The sequence below is a fragment of the Aquarana catesbeiana genome, unplaced genomic scaffold, assembly GCF_042186555.1.
Source record: "Aquarana catesbeiana isolate 2022-GZ unplaced genomic scaffold, ASM4218655v1 unanchor225, whole genome shotgun sequence".
Lineage (NCBI taxonomy): Eukaryota > Metazoa > Chordata > Amphibia > Anura > Ranidae > Aquarana > Aquarana catesbeiana.
This window is the reverse complement of record NW_027362652.1, coordinates 155,197-177,527: the sequence shown is the minus strand read 5'-3', so window position 1 is coordinate 177,527 and position 22,331 is coordinate 155,197. Positions and strand designations below refer to the sequence as shown.

Genomic DNA, 22,331 nt, shown 5'->3' with positions numbered 1-22,331 from the left:
GCAAAGGGTGGGCCAACTCAATATTGAACCCTTGGGACTAAGGATGAGCTCCGGTGTGTTCGCACACTCCACATGAAGAGCCCTCCAGGAAGTCGGCACTACGCTGCGCTAATCCCAGGCAGTTAGACATTTTCCTGATGTGCGGCTGCAGAGATCAGGAAATGTCTCACTGCCTGTGATTAGCGCAGCGTCGTGCTGACTTCCTGGCGGGCTCTGCACGTGGAGTGTGCGAACCAGCCGGAGCTCATTCTTACTAGGGACTAGGACTTGGATGCCATTAAAGTTCATGTATGTGTAAAGGCAGGCGTCCCAAACAGTCAAACAAACAGTCCAGGGGTGTAGATCCACATCAGTTATGATGAAAGACATCTGATGCTAAAAAAAGAAAAAAACGCAGACCCCACGACTCAGTGTGCTTCCATCACTCACTTGCCTCCCGAGGCCCTACCGCTACAAGTAAACAAAGTGGGTGGTCTCAAATGTGGATAAATGAAGTCTCATCATTGGTGTAAATTGTATAAAATAAATTCCATCGTTGGTGTCAGAGAGAACACAGTCAACCCCCAGCCCAGCATTGGTGGTCAGTGATGATACTTACCTGATCACACACTCCCGCTGCCTGATGTCGGAGTTATACTTTCACTATCAGAGAGGAGACGACGGCTCCCAACAGTCTGGTATAATTGCAGTGCCTGGTGATGGAATTCAGAGAGTGTTCCACCAGTCATCACCTCACTGCCACTCTGTACAGTGTCCTGGAACCTGCAAGACTTGGCCCAGTAGCCAAAATCCTGGGACTGTCTTGCAATTATCCAGGACACTTGACAACAATGATAAGGCCGCATTCACACTATGAGACGTTTCTCAGGGCTGCAATTCCTCTGAGCTCCACAAGGTGGTGATCTCACTTCTACCCAGACAGTAAGTCTCTATGGAATACAGACAGGAAGTGATGTCAAGTACAGATAGGAAGTTCCATGTGGTAGGTAGGAAGTAGAGAGGAGACATTGCTGAAACTGGCAGGAGAGAAGGTAATACAATCTTCTTATCTATTTACACCCAGTAATCTCCCGTCACGTCCGTTCTCTTCCTCTATAGTCACTTTGGCGTCTTTTATCTCCAGCAGATGATGATACACATATATATATATATATATATATATATATATATAGGGGTTGATTTACTAAAGTCAGATCCACTGTGCACTACAAGTGCACTTTGAAGTGCAGTCGCTGTGGATCTGAGGGGAAAATCTGAAATGAGGGGAAGCTCTGCTGATTTTATCATCCAATCATGTGCAAGCAAAAATGTTGTTTTTTATTTTCCTTGCATGTCCCCCTCAGATCTACAGCGACTGCACTTCCAAGTGCACTTGGAAGTGCACAGTGGATTTGCCTTTAGTAAATAACCCCCTATAGTGTGGAAACCTAGATTAACCCTTTCAGGGTCAGAACATTCTCTTTATTTTAGAGATGTGTCACCTTCTCACTGGAGATGAGATGAACATACCTGGGTTCTGTGTGAGACGGGTCCTCGGAACATAACTGAAGTTCAGGTGTAGGAGACTGTCAGAGAGGGTGCGGACATGGCACAGGAGAGAATGCAGACATGGTACAGAAAAGAGATCAGACATGGTACAGGAGAGGGTGCGGACATGGTACAGAAAAGAGTGCAGACATGGTACAGGAGAGGGTGCGGACATGGTACAGAAAAGAGTGCAGACATGGTACACGAGAGGGTGCGGACATGGTACAGGAGAGAGTGCAGACATGGTACAGGAGAGGGTGCAGACATGGTACAGGAGAGAGTGCAGACATGGTACAGGAGAGAGTGCATACATGGTACAGGAGAGAGTGCAGACATGGTACAGGAAAGGGTGCAGACATGGTACGTTAGGGGGTGCAGACATGGTACAGAAGAGAGTGCAGACATGGTACAGGAGAGGGTGCAGACATGGTACAGGAGAGGGTGCAGACATGGTATGTTAGAGGGTGCAGACATGGTACAGGAGAGAGTGCAGACATGGTACAGGAGAGGGTGCAGACATGTTACAGGAGAGAGTGCAGACATGGTACAGGAGAGGGTGCAGACATGGTACAGGAGAGGGTGCAGACATGGTACGTTAGGGGGTGCAGACATGGTACAGAAGAGAGTGCAGACATGGTACAGGAGAGGGTGCAGACATGGTACAGGAGAGGGTGCAGACATGGTATGTTAGAGGGTGCAGACATGGTACAGGAGAGAGTGCAGACATGGTACAGGAGAGGGTGCAGACATGGTACGTTAGGGGGTGCAGACATGGTACAGAAGAGAGTGCAGACATGGTACAGGAGAGGGTGCAGACATGGTACAGAAGAGAGTGCAGACATGGTACAGGAGAGGGTGCAGACATGGTACAGGAGAGGGTGCAGACATGGTACAGGAGAGGGTGCAGACATGGTACAGGAGAGGGTGCGGACATGGTACAGGAGAGGGTGCGGACATGGTACAGGAGAGGGTACGGACATGGTACAGGAGAGGGTGCGGACATGGTACAGGAGAGGGTGCGGACATGGTACAGGAGAGAATGCAGACATGGTGCAGAAAAGAGTGCAGACATGGTACAGGAGAGGGTGCGGACATGGTACAGGAGAGGGTACGGACATGGTACAGGAGAGAGTGCAGACATGGTACAGGAGAGGGTGCAGACATGGTGCAGAAAAGAGTGCAGACATGGTACAGGAGAGGGTGCAGACATGGTAGAGGAGAGGGTGCAGACATGGTGCAGAAAAGAGTGCAGACATGGTACAGGAGAGGGTACGGACATGGTACAGGAGGGAGTGCAGACATGGTACAGGAGAGGGTGCAGACATGGTGCAGAAAAGAGTGCAGACATGGTACAGGAGAGGGTGCGGACATGGTACAGGAGAGGGTACGGACATGGTACAGGAGGGAGTGCAGACATGGTACAGGAGAGGGTGCAGACATGGTACAGGAGAGGGTGCAGACATGGTACGTTAGGGGGTGCAGACATGGTACAGAAGAGAGTGCAGACATGGTACAGGAGAGGGTGCAGACATGGTACGTTAGAGGGTGCAGACATGGTACAGGAGAGGGTGCAGACATGGTACAGGAGAGGGTGCAGACATGGTACAGGAGGGAGTGCAGACATGGTACAGGAGAGGGTGCAGACATGGTACGTTAGGGGGTGCAGACATGGTACAGAAGAGAGTGCAGACATGGTACAGGAGAGGGTGCAGACATGGTACGTTAGGGGGTGCAGACATGGTACAGAAGAGAGTGCAGACATGGTACAGGAGAGGGTGCAGACATGGTACAGGAGAGGGTGCAGACATGGTACAGGAGAGGGTGCAGACATGGTACGTTAGAGGGTGCAGACATAGTACAGGAGAGGGTGCAGATGTGGTACGTTAGAGGGTGCAGACATGGTACAGAAGAGAGTGCAGACATGGTACAGAAAAGAGTGCAGACATGGTATAGAAAAGAGTGCAGACATGGTACAGAAAAGAGTGCAGACATGGTACAGAAAAGAGTGCAGACATGGTACAGAAAAGAGTGCAGACATGGTACAGAAAAGAGTGCAGACATGGTACAGAAAAGAGTGCAGACATGGTACAGAAAAGAGTGCAGACATGGTACAGAAAAGAGTGCAGACATGGTACAACCCCTTTAAGCCTTCCAGTCCAGAGGATCTCTGCCTTTGCTTTGGTCAAAATCAAAGAGTCTCCTGTGTTCCTGTTTAAAGACTTGCTTTGCTTACATCCCTTCTGGCTCCAGATCCTGCTTGCTGTTCCACTACATTGATCCCTGATTACTGGCTTGGCTGACTATGTTACGGCTATGTTTTGACTACGTTTGTTTTTTTTGTTTTTTTTTACAGTTAAATCACACTTGTTTAATAATAAAAGTAAAAAGAACAAAAAAACAAACATAAACATAGCCAAAGTTCATTAACTGGAACGGATAGTCAGCCAGGCCAGTAGTCAGGGATCAATGTCCTGGAACAGCAAGCAGGATCTGGAGCCAGGAGGGATGTCAGCAAAGCAAGTCTTTAAACAGGAACGCAGGAGATGTCTCTGTGATGTTGACCAAGGAGTAGGCAGAGATCCTCTGGACTGGAAGGCTTAAGTAGGCAGGACTGACGAGCAGGATATCATCAACAGCTGAGTAACTGTGGAGAGATAGGAGCTGGCAATTAGCCGACAGCTGAGCGGCCGGCTCAGAGAAGGAAGGGCTGAGCCCAGCCCTGACACAGGGTTTTTTTTTTTCCGAGGTTTACAACATCTAACATCCACCTGGTAAAATCTTATAAAATTGTGAACCAACAACCAGGTTGCAGATTTTCAGACCAGCGCCAATGAAGTTTGATGACAAATATCCCAGTAGGAGCCTATACCCCTGGTAGAATGAGCCATTCTTGAAAAGACATAGCTTTTCCTTTCATACCATAAGCTTAAAATGGAATTCCGCCAAAAAAAATAAATTAATAAAAGTCAGCAGCTACAAAAAGTGTACCTGCTGACTTAATAATCAGACACTCAGCTGTCCCACGGTCCTGCAATGCGGGCGTACAAAGCCCCCTCTCCTCTCCCCTCTCCTCTCCACGGCACCGGCATTCTTACTGTGGGCACTCAGCTGTGGCTTCACAGCGGGCACGCACTGCGCATGCGCAAGCTGCGCTGTGCTCTGTGAATAGCGGGCAATCTTCTGGGATCTGTGACATGTCCCAGAAGATTACAGGGGAGGGGGGAGAGGTGATCTTCCTTTCTGGCACTGCGGAGGAAGTGGGAGCTGGATGCCTCTAAAAAAGAGGGTATCCGCGCCCCCCCCCCCAAAAAAAAATGACATGCCAAATGTTGCATGTCAGGGGGTCACCTCCACTTAAAGCGGAAGTTCCATTTTTGGGTGGAACTCCACTTTAACAGAAAGGTCTACTCTTTACCATTGGATTTGTTAGCTTAATAGCTGCGAGACCCCTCTTTGGCCCTTCAGGAAACACAAAAAGAGAGCCTGATTGCCCGACTGCGGCTGTTTACTCAGATACATCCTGGTAGTCTGACCCTGTCAGGGAATCCCTGTGAGACGTCTGGTGCACATGGTATTTCCCACAGAACAGTTACCAGGTGCGTGCAACCGCACAAGAATGCGCACTTGCGTGCGCACATGCACGATTCCTGTTGGCACCAGACAGGCTACTTTAAGGATGTGCTGACTGGTCTTCAGCTGTTTCCTGTGTCCTGCCTTTATTCTGTATAATTCCCTTGTTGCTGACCCAGCTTGCTCCTTACCTGATCTTGGATTCTGCTTCTGACCTGTCGTTTATTCTTGACCCGGCTCCATTCCTGACTTCAACTTTGCTCATGATTTGGTGCTTTGTTGCCCCGCCTGTTGATGACCCTGGCTCTCCTGTGACCACGCGTCTGTCTCTGATCCTGGCTTCTGTCCTGAATGAATGAATGAGTGACTTGTATAGCGCTACCTATGTGAACTGAATCGCCTCAGGGCGCTTTTTCCGCCGGTGTCCATCTGTGGTATAGCGCGATCCTTTGCCCCATGGGGTCCCGACACGCTTACTGTCCTGTTCAAGTGCCTGCCTGGCTGTCTGCTATACCAGCTCTGTGCACCGCTGTTTGTTCTTGTCTCAAGTCTGCTGAGAGCTCTGACAAGCCACATGTCCTGAACCAGGAGCACAAGCAGAGTGCCCCTTTAACCTGGGTTAGACTTCTGAACATTGCTGCTGTTCCTGAGCCATTGGTTTGCCAGTCTCCTTGGCACTGCATCTCCTGCTGCGAGTTCTTCCATTAACATCTGCTGGCACTCATGTTCCTCTTGTCCCCCGGTACCCTCTGTTCCACTTCCAATAGTGCCAGGGCTGGAGATACAATAGAGGCCGACCTAGTCATTTCAGTCTCCTATCAGATACGTGACAGAGCCACATCTAAAGTGTGTAGAGCCTTGTCCCCTGGAGAATAAAGCCTATGGAAAAAAAGGCAGAACAATATCCTGGTTGAGATATAACAAAAAGAGGACAATGAACCACCTTGTCATGGTGTTGTATCAGAAACAGCTCCTTGCAAGAAAGAGTCCCCAGTTTAGATATCCTTCGTGCCCAGGTAATGGCAACCAGGAACATCACCTTCATTGTCAGAACAATCAAGGGAAGATCCCAAATAGGCTCAAATGTAGGTCTCTGTAGAACAGAGAGAACCAAATTGAGATCCCACAGGGTCACAGATAATCTGATCGGAGAAAAAACATGTGTAACAGTTTGCATGAAGGAACAGAGAGTGAGAGCCAATCAGACTGTCAAGGCCGAAATCTGACCTTTGATGCCGTACTAGGGATTACGTCTAGGATCTTCTTGACCTGACGGGTATTTGTGAACCCTCCCCCAGTGTTCCTACCTCTCCATCTAAGAGACATATGGCCTGCTGACTCCACAATGATGGAACTTGTACTAAAGGCTAAGAATCCCAGCCAGCTGAGAGGACACTGTGCAATAGCAGCAGTGCACTGGTTACCTCAGGAGATGACCCCAGATGCCCATGCCACCCCCAACAGGTGTGCTTTTATGCAGTTATAATGGTATGACACAGTTCCCCATAAACGTTTACTGTACAAAATAAGGTCCATTGGCATGGACCATAGGGTGAGTACATGGATTGAAAACTGGCTACAAGGGCGTGTTCAGAGGGTGGTGATAAATGGGGAGTACTCGGAATGGTCAGGGGTGGGTAGTGGGGTCCCCCAGGGTTCTGTGCTGGGACCAATCCTGTTTAAATTGTTCACAAACGACCTGGAGGATGGTGTAAACAGTTCAATCTCTGTATTTGTGGACGATACTAAGCTAAGCAGGGCAATAACTTCTCCGCAGGATGTGGAAACCTTGCAAAAAGATCTGAACAAATTAATGGGGTGGGCAACTACATGGCAAATGAGGTTCAATATAGAAAAATATAAAATAATGCATTTGGGTGGCAAAAATATGAATGCAATCTATAAACTGGGGGGAGAACCTCTGGGGGAATCTAGGATGGAAAAGGACCTGGGGGTCCTAGTAGATGATAGGCTCAGCAATGCCAAGCTGCTGCTAACAAAGCAAACAGAATATTGGCATGCATTAAAAAGGGGATAAACTCCAGAGATAAAACGATAATTCTCCCGCTCTACAAGACTCTGGTCCAGTTGCACCTAGAGTATGCTGTCCAGTTCTGGGCACCAGTCCTCAGGAAGGATGTACTGGAAATGGAGCAAGTACAAAGAAGGGTAACAAAGCTAATAAAGGGTCTGGAGGATATGAGTTATGAGGAAAGGTTGCGAGCACTGAACTTATTCTCTCTGGAGAAGAGGCGCTTGAGAGGGGATATGATTTCAATAAACAAATACCGTACTGGAGACCCCACAATAGGAATAAAACTTTTTTGTGGAAGGGAGTTTAACAAGACTCGTGGCCACTCATTAAAATTAGAATAAAAGAGGTTTAACCTTAAACTACGTAGAGTGTTCTTTACTGTAAGAGCGGCAAGGATGTGGAATTCCCTTCCACAGGCGGTGGTCTCAGCGGGGGGCATCGATAGTTTCAAGAAAATATTAGATAAGCATCTAAATGACCGCAACATACAGAGATATACAATGTAATACTGAAAGTATGATCCATCTTTGTCCCTGGAGTAACCACCAGAGGTGTGACCGCTGTCTGCTGTGCATGCCTTTGTGCCTATTGCTATGCACTGCCTCTGATGCTAATTGGCTTCCACAAGGTGGCAATATGGCCACTGCCATGAAGCTCTGTCCCTTATGGCATCAGAATTGTGTGCCATGTCCAGTGTGAAAGGTGGAGTGCACATACTTTGGCCATCCTATCTCCTGAAATAAATAACAAGCTCCCTCTTGGAGCATGGTGAGACAAATACAGCCAGAGTGTAAGGTGGAATGGACCTGCCACTACCACCCACCAAACACATTAAGCTCCATCCAAGAATATAGTAAGCCACACAGCCCCTGTAGATTCCCTCACTATTATACAGTAAAAGTAAACAAATGAGGGAGACCATGCAAACCACATTTAGCAGCACCTAACAGCCATCCCAACGGTGGAGCGGGGGAAGGAGCATTGCCGTGCAGGGGTACCTGCAGGCTACCAGGGACACTTACAGCTCCCACCTCAGGACCTTTTCAACAGGGGTCCAGTCTTCACCTATCATGGTGGATCATGCCTCGGAGGGCCATCAGTGACTCGACCCCCTGTGCTGAGATTCACTGCCCTAGACCTGTATAGCGCACTACAGGAAAATGCCTTGGCAATTTCTATTACCCTCTAACATCCCCGTCCTAATATTGTGCAACCAATACAGTCCAAATAATTCTACACTATCTGTCCACAGAGAAACCAGCATAGATCACATGACCACACCAATGAGGATGGAGGAGGACCGAAGTCACATGACTGAAAGGATACTAAACCTCACCCTGGAGATCATCTACCTGCTGACTGGAGAGGTGAGGAGGATTCTGGGAGGTCACATGACATCACTCTTATCTCTATTAATAAACCACAGACCTGACTGGAGAGGTGAGGGGGATTCTGGGAGGTCACATGACATCACTCTTATCTCTATTAATAAAACAGACCTGACCAGAGAGGTGAGGGGGATTCTGGGAGGTCACATGACATCACTCTTATCTCTATGAATAAAATAGACCTGACTGGAGAGGTGAGGAGGATTCTGGGAGGTCACATGACATCACTCTTTTTTCTATTAATAAAACACAGACCTGACCAGAGAGGTGAGGAGGATTCTGGGATTCTAACATGATATTTCTATTGGTTTTCCAATACAGAGATTTCCTCTTCTGAAGTCAGGAGATCATATGACCATCACAGTTCCTCCATGTGACTCCCTAAAACCTGAGAGACACAACATGCAGAAGATTCTAGAAGTCACCAAGAAGATGATGGAGCTGCTGACAGGAGAGGTGAGCGGTGCTGGGAATTCTGGGACATTATCCAGTAACAGACAAGGGATGTGTCTGGATGGTGACTGTATCATTGTGTGTGTCAGGTTCCTATAAGGTGTCAGGATGTCACTGTCTATTTCTCCATGGAGGAGTGGGAGTATTTAGAAGGACACAAGGATCTCTACAAGGACGTCATGATGGACAATCAGCCGCCCCTCACATCACCGGGTAAGAGGAGACTTTATTGTAAAGGAGAGAGCAGTACGGAGGCTCCACCTAGATCCCCCCATCATCTGATAAACACATAGAAGCAATGTATTCAGTCAGTGTGTGTGTTTCCTACAGATGGATCCAGTAATGGGAACCTACCAGAGAGATGTCCCCGTCCTCTGTATTCCCGGGATTCCACAGAGAAAGATCACACCATCCCTCACCATCATCAGGTGGGTGGAGTTCAGAGTCTGGAACATAAAGTGATTGAAGAATTAGTGTGGGTCCTGTTGTTAATTTGAAGCCATATGTCTCATAGACAGAGAGGTGTGGTTGGGTCCCAGATACTCCCATCAGGTAGAGAGGAACCCAGACATAGCCCCCTCCTGTACATTGTCCCTGGGGCTCAATGTGTTCCTAGCGGCTCTGACTTTTTTCCTCTATCGTTTGCTTCTGCTACTTCCTATGCGACTAAGGAGGATTTGCCCTCTGCTATGCGTGGGTTACAACAATAGCTATCAAGGGCACTCGCTAATTTGGGTCGGTTCGGTTACAAATGGAGGCGTTGCCTTTCTCCTCCCTCCTCATTGTTAATGGAGGCAGAACTTGTAGAGGCTGATGCAAAAGCATATGACTATAAACCTGAAGATTGGGAGGTAGAAGACTCCTCTTCTAAGGATTCTGCATCAGAGGAACCCCAGGGTCAGAGTTTAACTTGGACCTAGAAGGCTTCACGCAAATTCTTGCAGAAGTGATGCTCACTGATTTGAAGTTGCTGCTTCTCAAGTCCTCTTCTCAAAAAATTCTGCCCCTGGGATCATGGTGGCCGCCACAAGATCCTCAGTTTTTCTGTCTTCAAAGATGTTCTGTATGCAGACTGGGCTCACCCCGACATGGTGTTCACCCGACCAAAGGGGTTAGCTCATCAATACTCCAAGGAGGATACATTCACTCAGAAGTGAGTATGCCTCTAGTGGATGCGGCAAACAAGAACCTCACGTACCTGATGGCTAATTGTTTGGTTCTTAAAGTGATACTAAACACGCACTGTTTAATTTACATTGTCCCTTCTATTTCTGTATGTTGATGATGTAATTATTAAAAAAAAAAAAACAACATCTAAGTACCTTATTCCTAATTGATATACAGATGTTACATGACCCAGCTCTCTCCCAGCCTGTCTGCATGGAAACATAAGCAGGAGGAGCTTCTAGTTCTCTGCTGTTGGTCACATGTTCAAAATAAAAAAAACAGCCTTTTGGAATACAGAGTAAAAATAAATAATTCATATCAATAAACTGTTTTTAATTTTCATACAAATATATATTTGAAATCAAATCTTTATAACTTTTGGCAATAACATGGTGTGTGCGGATTTCTGCCAGTCACAGGCCGAGTCACGCCCCTCCAGCCTGTGTCTTAGAATAAGAGGGAGGTGAAGCCTCCATCAATCTACATGTAATATCCCACCCCCCATTGTGTTTAGCTGGTTAGTGGGTATGGAGGAGGAGGGGGGGCCTGTCATTTACCACTTAGTATACGCCCACATGTGTGACTCCATAGTCACATGGGCTGCTCAGATGTGATGGGGAGGAAATGCTCAGCATAGAAACACGCTGGAAACTGAGCATGTGCAGAGTTGCCAACATTGCTCTACAAAATCCCTAGCCGAATTGGGGACTTCTATAGAAGGGGGAGAGAGCAACAGGGACAACATGATATGGGTTTAGTTACTTTAACCACTTCCCACCCGCCTATAGCAGAATGACGGCTGGGAAGTGTCTCAGTTATCCTGACTGGGCATCGTATGACGCCCAGCAAGATAAGCCATGATCGTGCGCCCATGGGGGCACGCAGCAAAGCGATCTGTGGTGTGGTGTGTCACTCTGACACACCGCTTCTCGAATCGTGGTAAAGAGCCTCTGACAGAGGCTCTTTACCATGTGATCAGCTGTGACCAATCACAGCTGATCACAACCTGAACCAGGAAGTGGCAGTAATCAGCTTTCCTCGGCTCACGCTGACAGGGAGAGCTGATCGGCGGATCTCCTATCGGGGGGGGCAGGGTGTGCACTGATAATCAGCACATTGATTATCAGTGCGGTCCCAATGAGTGCCCACCCAAATTCCAATGAGTGCCCACTCAAATCGCCAATCAGTGCCCATCAAGGTGCCAATCAGTGCCCACCAGTAGCGCCTGTCAGTGCCCCTCACAGATGCCAATCAGTGCCCATCTGTCATGCCTGGCAGTACCTTCACATCTGTGCTGCCTATCAGTGCCATCTATTAGTACCTATCAGTGCCCATCAGTGCCGTCTATCAGTGCCGATCAGTGCTACATATCAGTGTAGCCTATCGGTGCCCATCAGTGCCGCATATCAGTGCCCACCAATTCTACATATAAGTGCCTTCTCATTAGTGCCCATCAGTGTGAATTAGTGCAGCCTCCTCAGTGCCCGTCAGTAAAAGAGAAAACAAAATGTTATAACAGAAATGAAGAACAACTTTTTTTTTTCAAAAATGTTGGTCTATTTTCGTTTCTTTTGCCAAAACATAAAAAGCCCAGTGGTGATCAAATACCACCAAAAGAAAGCTCTATTTGTGGGAAAAAAATTATAAAAATTTAGTTTGGGTAAAGTGTTGTATGACTGCGCAATTGTCGCTCAATTGTGACAGTGCTGAAAGCTGAAAATTGTCCTGGGCAGGAAGGGGTGAAAGTGCCCAGTATTGAGGTGGTTAAGGATACTGCTGACAAATGTCTGGAGATCCATCCAACAAATGTATTTTTTGGGACTGTTGTCTGTACCCATGCGCAGGTTTGCTGGCTAAATTGCTGGTCTGCCGAGTTATCCTGCAAGTTGCTAGTGAGTTTTCCCTCTCACAGGAAATGTTTTATTGGGGCCTGACTTGGATAAGTATATCCACAAGATATTGGAAGGCAAGAGCTCAGTTTTACCTATTAAGAAGAAAAAAGTAAGCACTCTTATTCCTCCACAAGACATTCCTTCCACCACTTTCAAGACTCAACTACTAAGTAGAAACTGGTTCCATAAGAAGTCCTGGGCCCTCAAATCATCAGTCCACATCCTCCTCTCAATGAAGGAGTGCCCTCACGTAATGTGGGTGGGGGACGTTTGCAAGTTTTTGAAGATATTTGGCAGGGGTAGATAGTAGACAAGTGGGTTTGCTTTCCACGGGCTCGCAGCTACAAGCTGGAATTTCAGCACTTACCCTTTCATGCTTCATCCTTTAATTTTTTTTTTTTTTTTTTTTTTTAATCCACAATAAAGATTGACTTCTTTGCAAGCTCTTGATCATCTTTTTGTTCTGATACAAGGCTAACCGAAGTTCTGTGGGTTTAATTCAAACCTCTTTATGTTTCCAAATATGAATGGAAATGTTCGACCCATTCTGGACCCCTTTACTTCTCAACAGGTTTCTCTGAGGGTGGAAGTTCCGGGTGGAATCAGAGTGTTCATTGGCATTCCCAGCCACAGGATTTCCTGGCATGGGTGGACATAAAGGATTCCTATCTTTTATATAAAGGGACATAGGGTACCGTCACGATCTTTCCTCTTCACTGGAGTTTTTAAAGTTTTTGGTGGAAGAGAATAATTTTCAATTTCTGGCCGTGCCATTTGGCCTGTTTATGGCCCCAGAGTGTTCACCAAGGTTCTATCTCCAATTGTGGGCCTATTGTGGAGCCAGGGGATATCTATTCTAGGGCATCTGGATGTTTGCTTTTAAGGGAGAACTCTGCTCCTTTTCTGGAGTACAATGAGTCTCACGCAGTACGCACTCTGGAGAGGTTTGGCTGGGTTGTCATTCTCCAAAAATTCACATTGCTGCCAGCCCATTGTTTGAAATATTTTGGTCTGCTCCTGAATACTGCAAAAGTGAGAGGGATTCTCCCTCCAGGAGTAAAATGCCTTGCTTAGAGGAATCAGGTGAATTCTCTCAAGATGCTGAGAAATCCCTCAATTCGGCCCTGTATGAGGGAATTGGAAAAATGGTGGCCTCGTTCGAGGTGGTTCCCTTTGCTCAGTTCATTCATTCCTTTTGTGGCTGCTGGAGAGGTGACGATGCTGATGATGGATGCCAGCTTAATGGGATGTTGTCCATCAATATTCTGGAACTCCAAGTGATTCCACTTGCGTTCCTGCATTGGTCAACGCAGCTACATGGCCTCCCTGTAAGGGTTCACTCTGACAATGCCCAGGCAATGGCCTACGTAAATCAATAAGAAGGCACAAAAGGCTGGTAGCCCAGGAACAGGTGGATCTCATGCTGTCCTGAGCAGAGTTTCATGTTCCTGATTTATCTGTGGTTCACTTTCCAGGACTGGAAAATTGGCTGGTGGACTTCTCCAGCCATCAGCAGTTGTCTCTAGGGGAGTGGACTCTTCGCTTTGAAGTGTTCAAGGAGAGCTGTCATTGATGGGACACACTATATGTGAATTTTCTGGCTTCCAGGTCCAATGCAAAACTGGATGCCTTGAAGACCAAGGATCCCCAGGTGTTTATGGTAGATGTTCTGGGGACACTGTGGGACCAGTTGTCCAACCACTACAGCTTCTTCTATGTCTGCTTCAAAGACTTTGGGTGGAAGGATATCCCAGAAGAACGTGGTATTTTGATATCATGAACATGTCAGTGGACAGGCCTTGGGTCCTTCCAGACTGTCCTGATTTGGTGAGGCTAGATTTCATCCTTGCAACTATATTATGGGTCATATCTTAGCTTTGCTCCAGACAGGAGTTGATATATACAGCTGGCCTTGAATTCAATCAGTGGTGGATTTCCACCTTGGCAGCCTCTTTTTTTAGAAACCGCTTGATTAGCATTCCTTATTACTTGCATTTGCACAAGGTGTTCTGCATATTGCCCATCCAATCAGACCACCTTTGTCGACGTGGGATCTCAATTTGTTTTTTTTTCTGTTTTACAAACTCCTCCGTTTCAGATTATTTGAGACCCTCCTTTGGTTCTTTTGACCTGGAAGGTGGTGTTTCTGGTTGCCATTACTTTACTTTAGGTCATAGGGTTTCAGAACTGGTGGCCCTTTTCTGTAAGAAGATTTTTCCAGTATTCCACCTTGAAAAAGTGGTACTTTGACCTAAGCTTTCTTTCTTTCTTACCTAAGGCGATGCGGTTTACAATCCCGGCTAGGACATTGTCTTACCTTCTTTTTGACCTAAACCCTTGCTGCCTGGGAACAAGACTTTCCACACTTTGAAAGTGGTTCATGCTAACAGACGTTACCTGAAGCTGACTGATGCAATTCGGCATTTGAAGTCTATCTCTGTTCTTCCAGAGGGACCAAAGTAGGGTCCCGCAGCTTCCAAATTTACTTGTTCTTGTTGGATTCTCAAGCTTACGGTAAGAAAGGAAAGGTTCCACCATTCTCGGAGAGGGCTCATTTTTCCAGGAGAGTAGATTCTTCCTGGGCTATCCATCATTAACTACTTCAGCCCCGGAAGGTTTTACCCCCTTCCTGACCAGGCCATTTTTTGCGATACTGCACTGCGGTGCTTTAATTGACAATTGTGCGGTCATGTGATGCTTTACCCAAATAAAATTGATGTCCTTTTTTTCCCACAAATAGAGCTTTCTTTTGGTGGTATTTTATCACCCCTGCGTTTTTTATTTTTTGCGCTATAAACAAAAAAAACAAAGATTTTGAAAAAAAAATTTACTTTCTGCTATAAAACATTTTCAATAAAATAATGTAAAAAATCGAATTTCTTCATCAACTTAGGCCAATCTGTATTCAGATATATATTTTTGAGAACAAAAACCCCAAAAAGCGTATATTGATTGGTTTGCGCAAAAGTTATAGCTTCTACAAATTATGGGATCGATTTATGGAATTTAAAAAAAAAAACAATAGTAATGGCGGCAATCAGGGAATTTTAGCGGGACTGCGACATTGCAACGGATAAATCTGACACTAAGTGATACTTTTTTGGGGACCAGTGACACCAAAACAGTGATCAGTGCTAAAAAAAAAATGCACGGTCACTGTAAGGGACCACTCGAAGGGGTTAACATCAGGGGCAATCAAAGGGTTAACTGTGTTCCCTGGGCGTGCTTTCTTACTGTGTGGGGGATGGACGAACTCAAGGAAGAGAGACATCTGTGTTCCTGATTAGCAGGAATCACAGATCTATCTCTTCCTGTCTGACAGAATGACGGTTTGCCTTGTTTACATAGGCAGACTGCCGTTTTGTCATTCCCCTGAATGATCACGGGTGTCTGGCGGCCATCGCGGCCACCAGACCCGCTGATTGGCTCCCGCGGGAGCGTGGCTACAGCAGTACGCGCCCCAGAGCCAACCACGAGAATTGCGTACAGGTACGGGATTTTGCGCTTAAGGGCCACCCTGCCGCAGTAAATGTATGTGGGGCGGTCCTTAAGTGGTTAAGCTTCAGTAGCTCAAGTTTGCAAAGCCACTACCTGGTCTTCAGTTCACATTTTTACATGGTTTTACCAGGTGGATACTAGAGCTGCCGAGGATGCTACCTTTTGGTTACACTGTTTTGCGGGATGCTGCTTGAGGTCATTTCCTGCTTCTGGTTCCCCCAACCCCTGTTTGTGGTCTAGAGATTGCTACAAAGCCTGTGTTCATTTCATCGATTAAAAATATTTTTGCCATCATTTTCGTCAGTGGCATGTTTCCATTGACAAAAACTATGACGAAAATCAATTCCAATCTTCGTCAATAAATGACAACGGGACGAAAATGTGAGGGAGGGACGTTTACCCACGTTAACTTTTTTTTACCTGCTCATAGTAAGCTCTCTTCTCATTCCTCCTCCACCAAACGAGGTCCTCACCTTGGTTAGTGAGTCTGCATGGGTGTGCATCCTTGGCAATGTTATTTTCTGCCATTCTGTTGGTTTAGGGTGAAGATCTGATGGACATGAAGGTTGAGGGTGAAGTAGAAAAGAGGTATGTGAGGGATGATCAGCAATATACGGAGGAGGCTGGAATGACGAGGACATTCAAAGAGGAGGACGCTCCTACAGAGATCAGCACAGGTGAGCTATAATATATTCTTCTGTTATCTCTGCTCTGTTACTGCACACTGATTGGTCCACAGTAGGGCAGGGGAGGGGATAAGTGATATCATAGGTTCATAATAGTCACCTCCTTGTCCTGATACCCATCCTGAACATTAGATCTTCTTTTCTCTCGGATAAACCCCCTTCTCTGGGTTGCAGACACAATTTATTTATTCGGACATGATTTATGTATAGTGATGAACTAAACGTAACTGGGTCCGGTTCGGGGTGGGATAAGCACACTTTACTGAAGTTCAGATCCTGAAACCAAATGTCAATAAGAGTTCAATCTTAGAAATCAGTAAAGGCCATTTTCTATGCTAATAGGTAAGGGATTGCCAAGCAAACTGGGACACTGCCCCGAAAGACGTCTACCAAAGCAAAAAAAAAAAATTAAGGTCCAGTTTGACAGTGAGCACTAATTTTAAGAACAACAAGTATTTTGGTCCGGTTTCCGATAATAGTGGTCTCTGCGGCGAATTCGCCGCAAGATCACTTTTATCGGCGGCGGGAGAGGGGCCCCCCTTCCCGCCGCGCTCCGGTGCCCTCTGACGCTCACCGGAGCCGTCTGTAGCGGCAAAGGCGATAGGATGCTTGTCCTTCCTGTGTATGGAGACGAGTGAGGGGAAGATGGCCCCCACCCGTCTCCATACCATTGCAGGGCAGAAGCCACGTCAAAACCTCACTTCCGCCCATGGCTCTTAAAGGGACATTTCATTTTTTTTTTAATTGCATTTTAGTGTAAATATGAGATGTGAGGTCTTTTTGACCAGATCTCATATTTAAGAGGTCCTGTCATGCTTTTTTTCTATTATTAGGGATGTTTACATTTCTTGTAATAGGAATAAAAGGGACCCGATTTTTTTTATTTTTTAAAAGAACAGTGTAAAAATAAAAGGTAAAATAAATAAGAAAAAAAAAAAACTTTAAACGCGCCTCGTCCCGCCGAGCTTGCGTGCAGAAGCAAACACATACGTGAGTAGCGCCCGCATATGAAAACGGTGTTAAAACCACACATGTGAGGTATCGCCGCGATCAGTAGAGCGAGAGCAATAATTCTAGCCCTAAACCTCCTCTGTAACTCAAAATATGCAACCTGTAGAATTTTTTAAATGTCGTCTATGGAGATTTTTAAGGGTAAAAGTTTGTCGCCATTCCACGAGCGGGCACAATTTTGAAGCGTGACATGTTGGGTATCAATTTACTCGGCATAACATTATCTTTCACAATCTAAAAAAAAAATTGGGCTAACTTTACTGTTGTCTTATTTTTTAATTCAAAAAAGTGCATTTTTTCCAAAAAAGTGCGCTTTTAAGACCGCTGCGCAAATACGGTGTGACAGAATGTATTGCAACGACCGCCATTTTATTCTCTAGGGTGTTAGAAAAAAAAATTTGTAATGTTTGGGGGTTCTAAGTAATTTTCTAGCAAAAAAAAAAAAGTTTTTAACTTGTAAACACCAAGTCTCAAAAAGAGGCTCGGTCCTTAAGTGGTTAAATAACATGCTTGGAGGTGGTCCCTTAACCTGCCTGCGAATTGGCACATCTGTACGAGAGAGTTTTTAAAAACAGACCCAAGACAGATCTATTCACCCCGGCTTATAGCAATACCTGACAAATCCATCTCTTCAATGACCCCAACACTAATTTGATATGCACAGTAGGTTCCCTATGGTTCCTGCTCAATAAAATCTACCTGATCCAGATTTAAATGCGCTAACCATTGTGTTTTCTATTGATCATGATTTTATATTTTTTCAGGACACGCCATCGAGAAACTCTCAAGGGAACATCTCACTTTATCTCTAAGCTGTAAAATGCAAGATGAGGTCATCATAAGGGATTGTGAAGGAGAAAAGACAATTAAATCCATTGTTGAAGGTGGACTTCACAGCATGGATAGACTATCAAGTCCCTCTGACTCTGAACAACCTCCTACTTTGAGGGATGGTGCTGAAATTCAGAAGAATTCAGAATTCTGTCCTGAATGTGGGGAAAGTTTTAGTTCTGAGTTAAGTCTTGCTGTACATCAGAGATCTCACATGGCTGGGAAGCTTCATTCCTGCTCTGAATGCCGGAAATGTTTTTTAAAAAAATCTGAACTCGTCCTACATTACAGATCTCATACAGACAAGAAGCCATATTCCTGCCCCGAATGTGAGAAATGTTTTTCACAATTGTCCCATCTTTACATGCATCAGAGGTCTCACAAGGGGAAAAAATTATATTCCTGTCCTGTGTGTGGGAAATGTTTTACACGGAAATCAGGACTTGTTGTACATCAAATATCTCACACGGGGGAAAAGCCTTATGCCTGCTCTGAATGTGGAAAAGGTTTTACTTGGAAATCTGGGCTTGTTCTACATCAAAGATCTCATACGGGAGAGAAGCCTTATGCCTGCTCTGAATGCGGGAAATGTTTTTCAGAGAAGTCCAATCTTTGCAGACATCAGAGGATTCACACAGGGGAGAAACCATATTTCTGTACTGAGTGCGGGAAATCTTTTTCGCAGGTATCCCATTTTTACATACATCAGAGCTCTCACACGGGGAAAAAGCTGTTTTGCTGCCCTGAGTGTGGGAAATGTTTTACACGAAAATCAGGACTTGTTCTACATCAAAGATATCACACAGGGGAGAAGCTTTATTCTGGCCCTGAGTGTGGGAAATGTTTTTCAGAAAAGTCCAGTCTTTGCAACCATCAGAGGATTCATACAGAGGATAAGTCGTACTCCTGTTCTGAGTGTGGGAAATGTTTTTCACAGGAATCAGACCTTGTTATACATCAGAGATCTCACACAAGCAAGAAGCCTTATTCCTGCCCTGACTGTGGGAAACATTATCCACGGAAATCAAAACTTGTCATACATCAAAGATCTCACACTGGGGATAAGCTGCATTTTTGTTCTGAGTGTGGGACAAGTTATTCCCAGAAATCAGACCTTCTAATACATCAGAAATCTCACACAGGCGGTAAGCTGTATTCCTGCACTGAGTGTGGGAAATGTTTTGCATGGAAATCAGGACTTGTTATGCATCAGAGATCTCACACAGGGGAGAGGCCGTTTTCCTGCCCTGAGTGCGGGAAATGTTTTATACAGAAATCAGATCTTGTTAGACATCAAAGGTCTCACGGAGGGGAGAAACCATATTCCTGCCCTGAGTGTGCGAAATGTTTTTCACAGAAATCTGACTTTGTTAGACATCAAATATCTCACAGTGAGGAGAAGCCGTATTCCTGTTCCAAGTGTGGGAAATGTTATAGACGGAAATCAGACTTTGTTATACATCAAAGATCTCACACGGGGGAGAAGCCGTACTCCTGCCCTGAATGTGGTAAAAGTTTTTCGGAGAAGTCAAATCTTTACAGACATCGGAGGATTCACACGGGGGAGAAGCCATATTCCTGTCCTGAGTGTGGTAAATGTTTTTCACAGACATCCCATCTTCACGCACATCAGAGATCTCATACAGCGAAGAAGCCGTATTCCTGTCCTGAGTGCGGGAAATGTTTTTCAAAGAAATCAGACTTTGTTATACATCAAAGATCCCACAGAGGGGAGAAAACGTATTCATGCACTGAGTGTGGGAAAGGTTTTCAAGGGAAGTGGAGTCTTTACAGACATCAGTTGATTCACACAGGTGAGAAGCCGTATTCCTGTCCCGAGTGTGGGAAATGTTTTTTACAGAAATCAGACCTTGTTCGACATCGAAGATCCCACACTGGGGAGAAGCCGTATTCCTGTCCGGATTGCAGGAAATGTTTTTTACAGAAATCAGACCTTGTTAGACATCAAAAATCTCACACATGTGAGAAGCCACATTCCTTCCCTGAGTGAGGACATTTTTTTTTTTTTTCACAGAACACCCATCTTCACACTCACACTTTAGAAGTTTCACACAGAGAAAACCTGTATTCCTGCCTTGAGTGTGTGTTTTTTTCCACAGAAATCAGATCTAGTTATACTGTACATCAAAGATCATACACAGGGGAAACACCGTATTCCTGTCCTTAGTGCGGGAAAAGTTTTTCACAGAAATCCGACTTTAGCATATAACAAAGATCTTCCAGAGGGGAGAAGTCACATTCCTGCCCCAAGTGTACAAAATGCTATATACAGAAATCAGACGTTGGTATACATCAAAGATCTCACACAGGGGAGAAGTTGTATTCCTGCCCAGAGTGCAGGAAATGCTTTTGCAGAGAAGTCCAGTCTTTTAAAAGCATCAGAGGATTCACACAGGGGAGAAGCCACATTCATCTTCGAAGTGTGAAAATGCTATACATGGAAATCAGACCTTTTTTTTTATACATCAAAGATCTTACACAGGCGAGAAGCCATATTTCTGTCTTGAGTGTGAAAAATGTTTTCCTGATAACTCTTTGGCACCATATATCGGTTGACGCTGACCTCTGGTCAACTTCCTCAGGACAGTATAAATAAATATAAAATTGAGTCCCACCTTATCTGAGATGTTTCTTTTTTAATCCTCCTTTCTGCAGGGCGAACATTTACTTAGTTAATTAAATCTGAGGTTCAAAGATTAGGTGATGTGTCATGGGCTTTTAATGGGGGAAAAGGGGGGGGGGTTTCTCCTGAATTACAGCTGATTTTGAGGTATTTTAACCAGCTAAGTGCCCATTTTTACTGTCAAATCTTTGGATTATGGGTCTTACGTTGGAGCATGATCCTGCCTATTACCTGCTACCTCATCTGAGTTTTGTTTGCCATTCAGCTGCCTCTCTCCCTGTGCAGTGCCTGTGTTGCTATGCTTCCTTGTCTTGCTTAAAAAGGCCTCTCTGACATGTATTTTATCTGCCCTCTGTGCTCCTACTTGATCTCTGTACTTATAAACATTGTGTTTCTGCTGGTCAGGCCTTGGCCACTCCCCGTTTCTGGGTAATCAGCTAAAATGAGGTATGCTCGAGAAGGATAGTGCAATGCAGACTGTGTGCTCCAGCCACAGGGGTATGTTGCGTGCGCAGTAACTCACACATGTGCAATATGGTCAGGTTGCTCTTCTGTGTCCTTAAACATAGCTCTGAGCAAGCTCTGCCAGGTGGCAATCACATGACGCTGTGTACCACATGCATGTGTGAAGACTGCAATGTTGTGGAGGTCTCCCTTGCACCTCGCGCTCAACACTTCTGAAGATGAACACAGAGAGCGTGAAGGCAAGGAGCAGCACGAGTGCTGGAATTGCTGGCTTGTAATGTCCACTCTTCAAGTGGGTAGAGCTGGTAGTCGCAGTCCTCAGAGCAGGATGCAAAAGTAGCTTGGCACCAGAGCAGAAGACAAAAGCAGGGCCAGGATGCCAGGCGGTGATCAGCTACAACAGGGCAGTGAGGGACCAAATCGGCAGGTCATGGTCAGTAACAGCCGGGCAAAGCCTGAGGTCAGAGTAATAAGGTGAACAGAGTTGGAGCAAAAGCCAGAAGTCCAAAGGCAAGCTGGGTCATACACAGGCAAGCATTACAGAAGAGGGTTTTAGGAACAAGCTGAAGGCCATTCGGCAAATTCTCATAATCCATCTGCAGCAGCTGTCAGAATATCCGATTGCATGCAGCTGCTGTTCAGCCAAAGGCTTTCCAGCAGTCTCCTTCGACAAAAGTCGAAGCACATAGGTTGAACTTGATGGACTTGTGTCTTTTTTCAACCTCGCCTACTATGTAACTATGTAAGTCAACTGAATTGTCAAAGAGTAGGGCCACACGCTGAGCGAGAATTTTCCCAGTGTATGGCCAGCTTTACCAACCTGCATCACAACAGGAGATGGCCAAGTTCTTCCACTCAATGTTGACAGATTTCTGAAAGCCTATCTTCAGGCTATGGTGGAGTCAAAAATGTCAGAACAACTGTTTGTGATACCTACGGGAAGAAACGGGGGGGGGGGGGGGGGCAAGGAGGCTTCCCTGACAATGATTTTGGCCTGAATCATCAACTAGACTTATATGGTTAGCTCTCTTCTGGCACCAAAAGGGGTAATTGTTTACTTGAGATGCAGTGTGTCCAAGTCTTGGGTGGCATCATGAATGTTATCAGTTAAGTCCAGGGTCTCCAAACTTTATAAACAAAGGACCAGTTTACGGTCCTTCAAAC

The 22,331-nt window shown here is 45.7% G+C and overlaps 2 protein-coding genes across 2 annotated transcripts in view; one reads left to right on the top strand and one right to left on the bottom strand.

The window, feature by feature from the left end:
- Positions 1-22,331, bottom strand: part of LOC141121570 (uncharacterized) — a 277,798-nt gene that overhangs the window by 199,310 nt on the left and 56,157 nt on the right. The window lies entirely within an intron of this gene.
- Positions 958-20,682, top strand: LOC141121546 (uncharacterized). The gene is made up of 7 exons (XM_073611170.1): positions 958-1,031; positions 8,385-8,499; positions 8,842-8,976; positions 9,063-9,186; positions 9,304-9,401; positions 16,072-16,207; positions 17,992-20,682. The coding sequence occupies exons 2-7, from the start codon at positions 8,404-8,406 to the stop codon at positions 20,067-20,069; spliced, it is 2,667 nt and encodes an 888-aa protein (XP_073467271.1). The 5' UTR covers positions 958-1,031; positions 8,385-8,403; the 3' UTR covers positions 20,070-20,682.

Coding starts and splice junctions, on each gene's coding strand:
- LOC141121546 (XM_073611170.1), top strand. CDS start 8,404: ATGACCACACCAATGAGGATGGAGGAGGACCGAAGTCACATGACTGAA. Junction 8,500..8,841: donor TCTACCTGCTGACTGGAGAG/GTGAGGAGGATT, acceptor TTTCCAATACAG/AGATTTCCTCTTCTGAAGTC. Junction 9,187..9,303: donor GCCGCCCCTCACATCACCGG/GTAAGAGGAGAC, acceptor TGTTTCCTACAG/ATGGATCCAGTAATGGGAAC.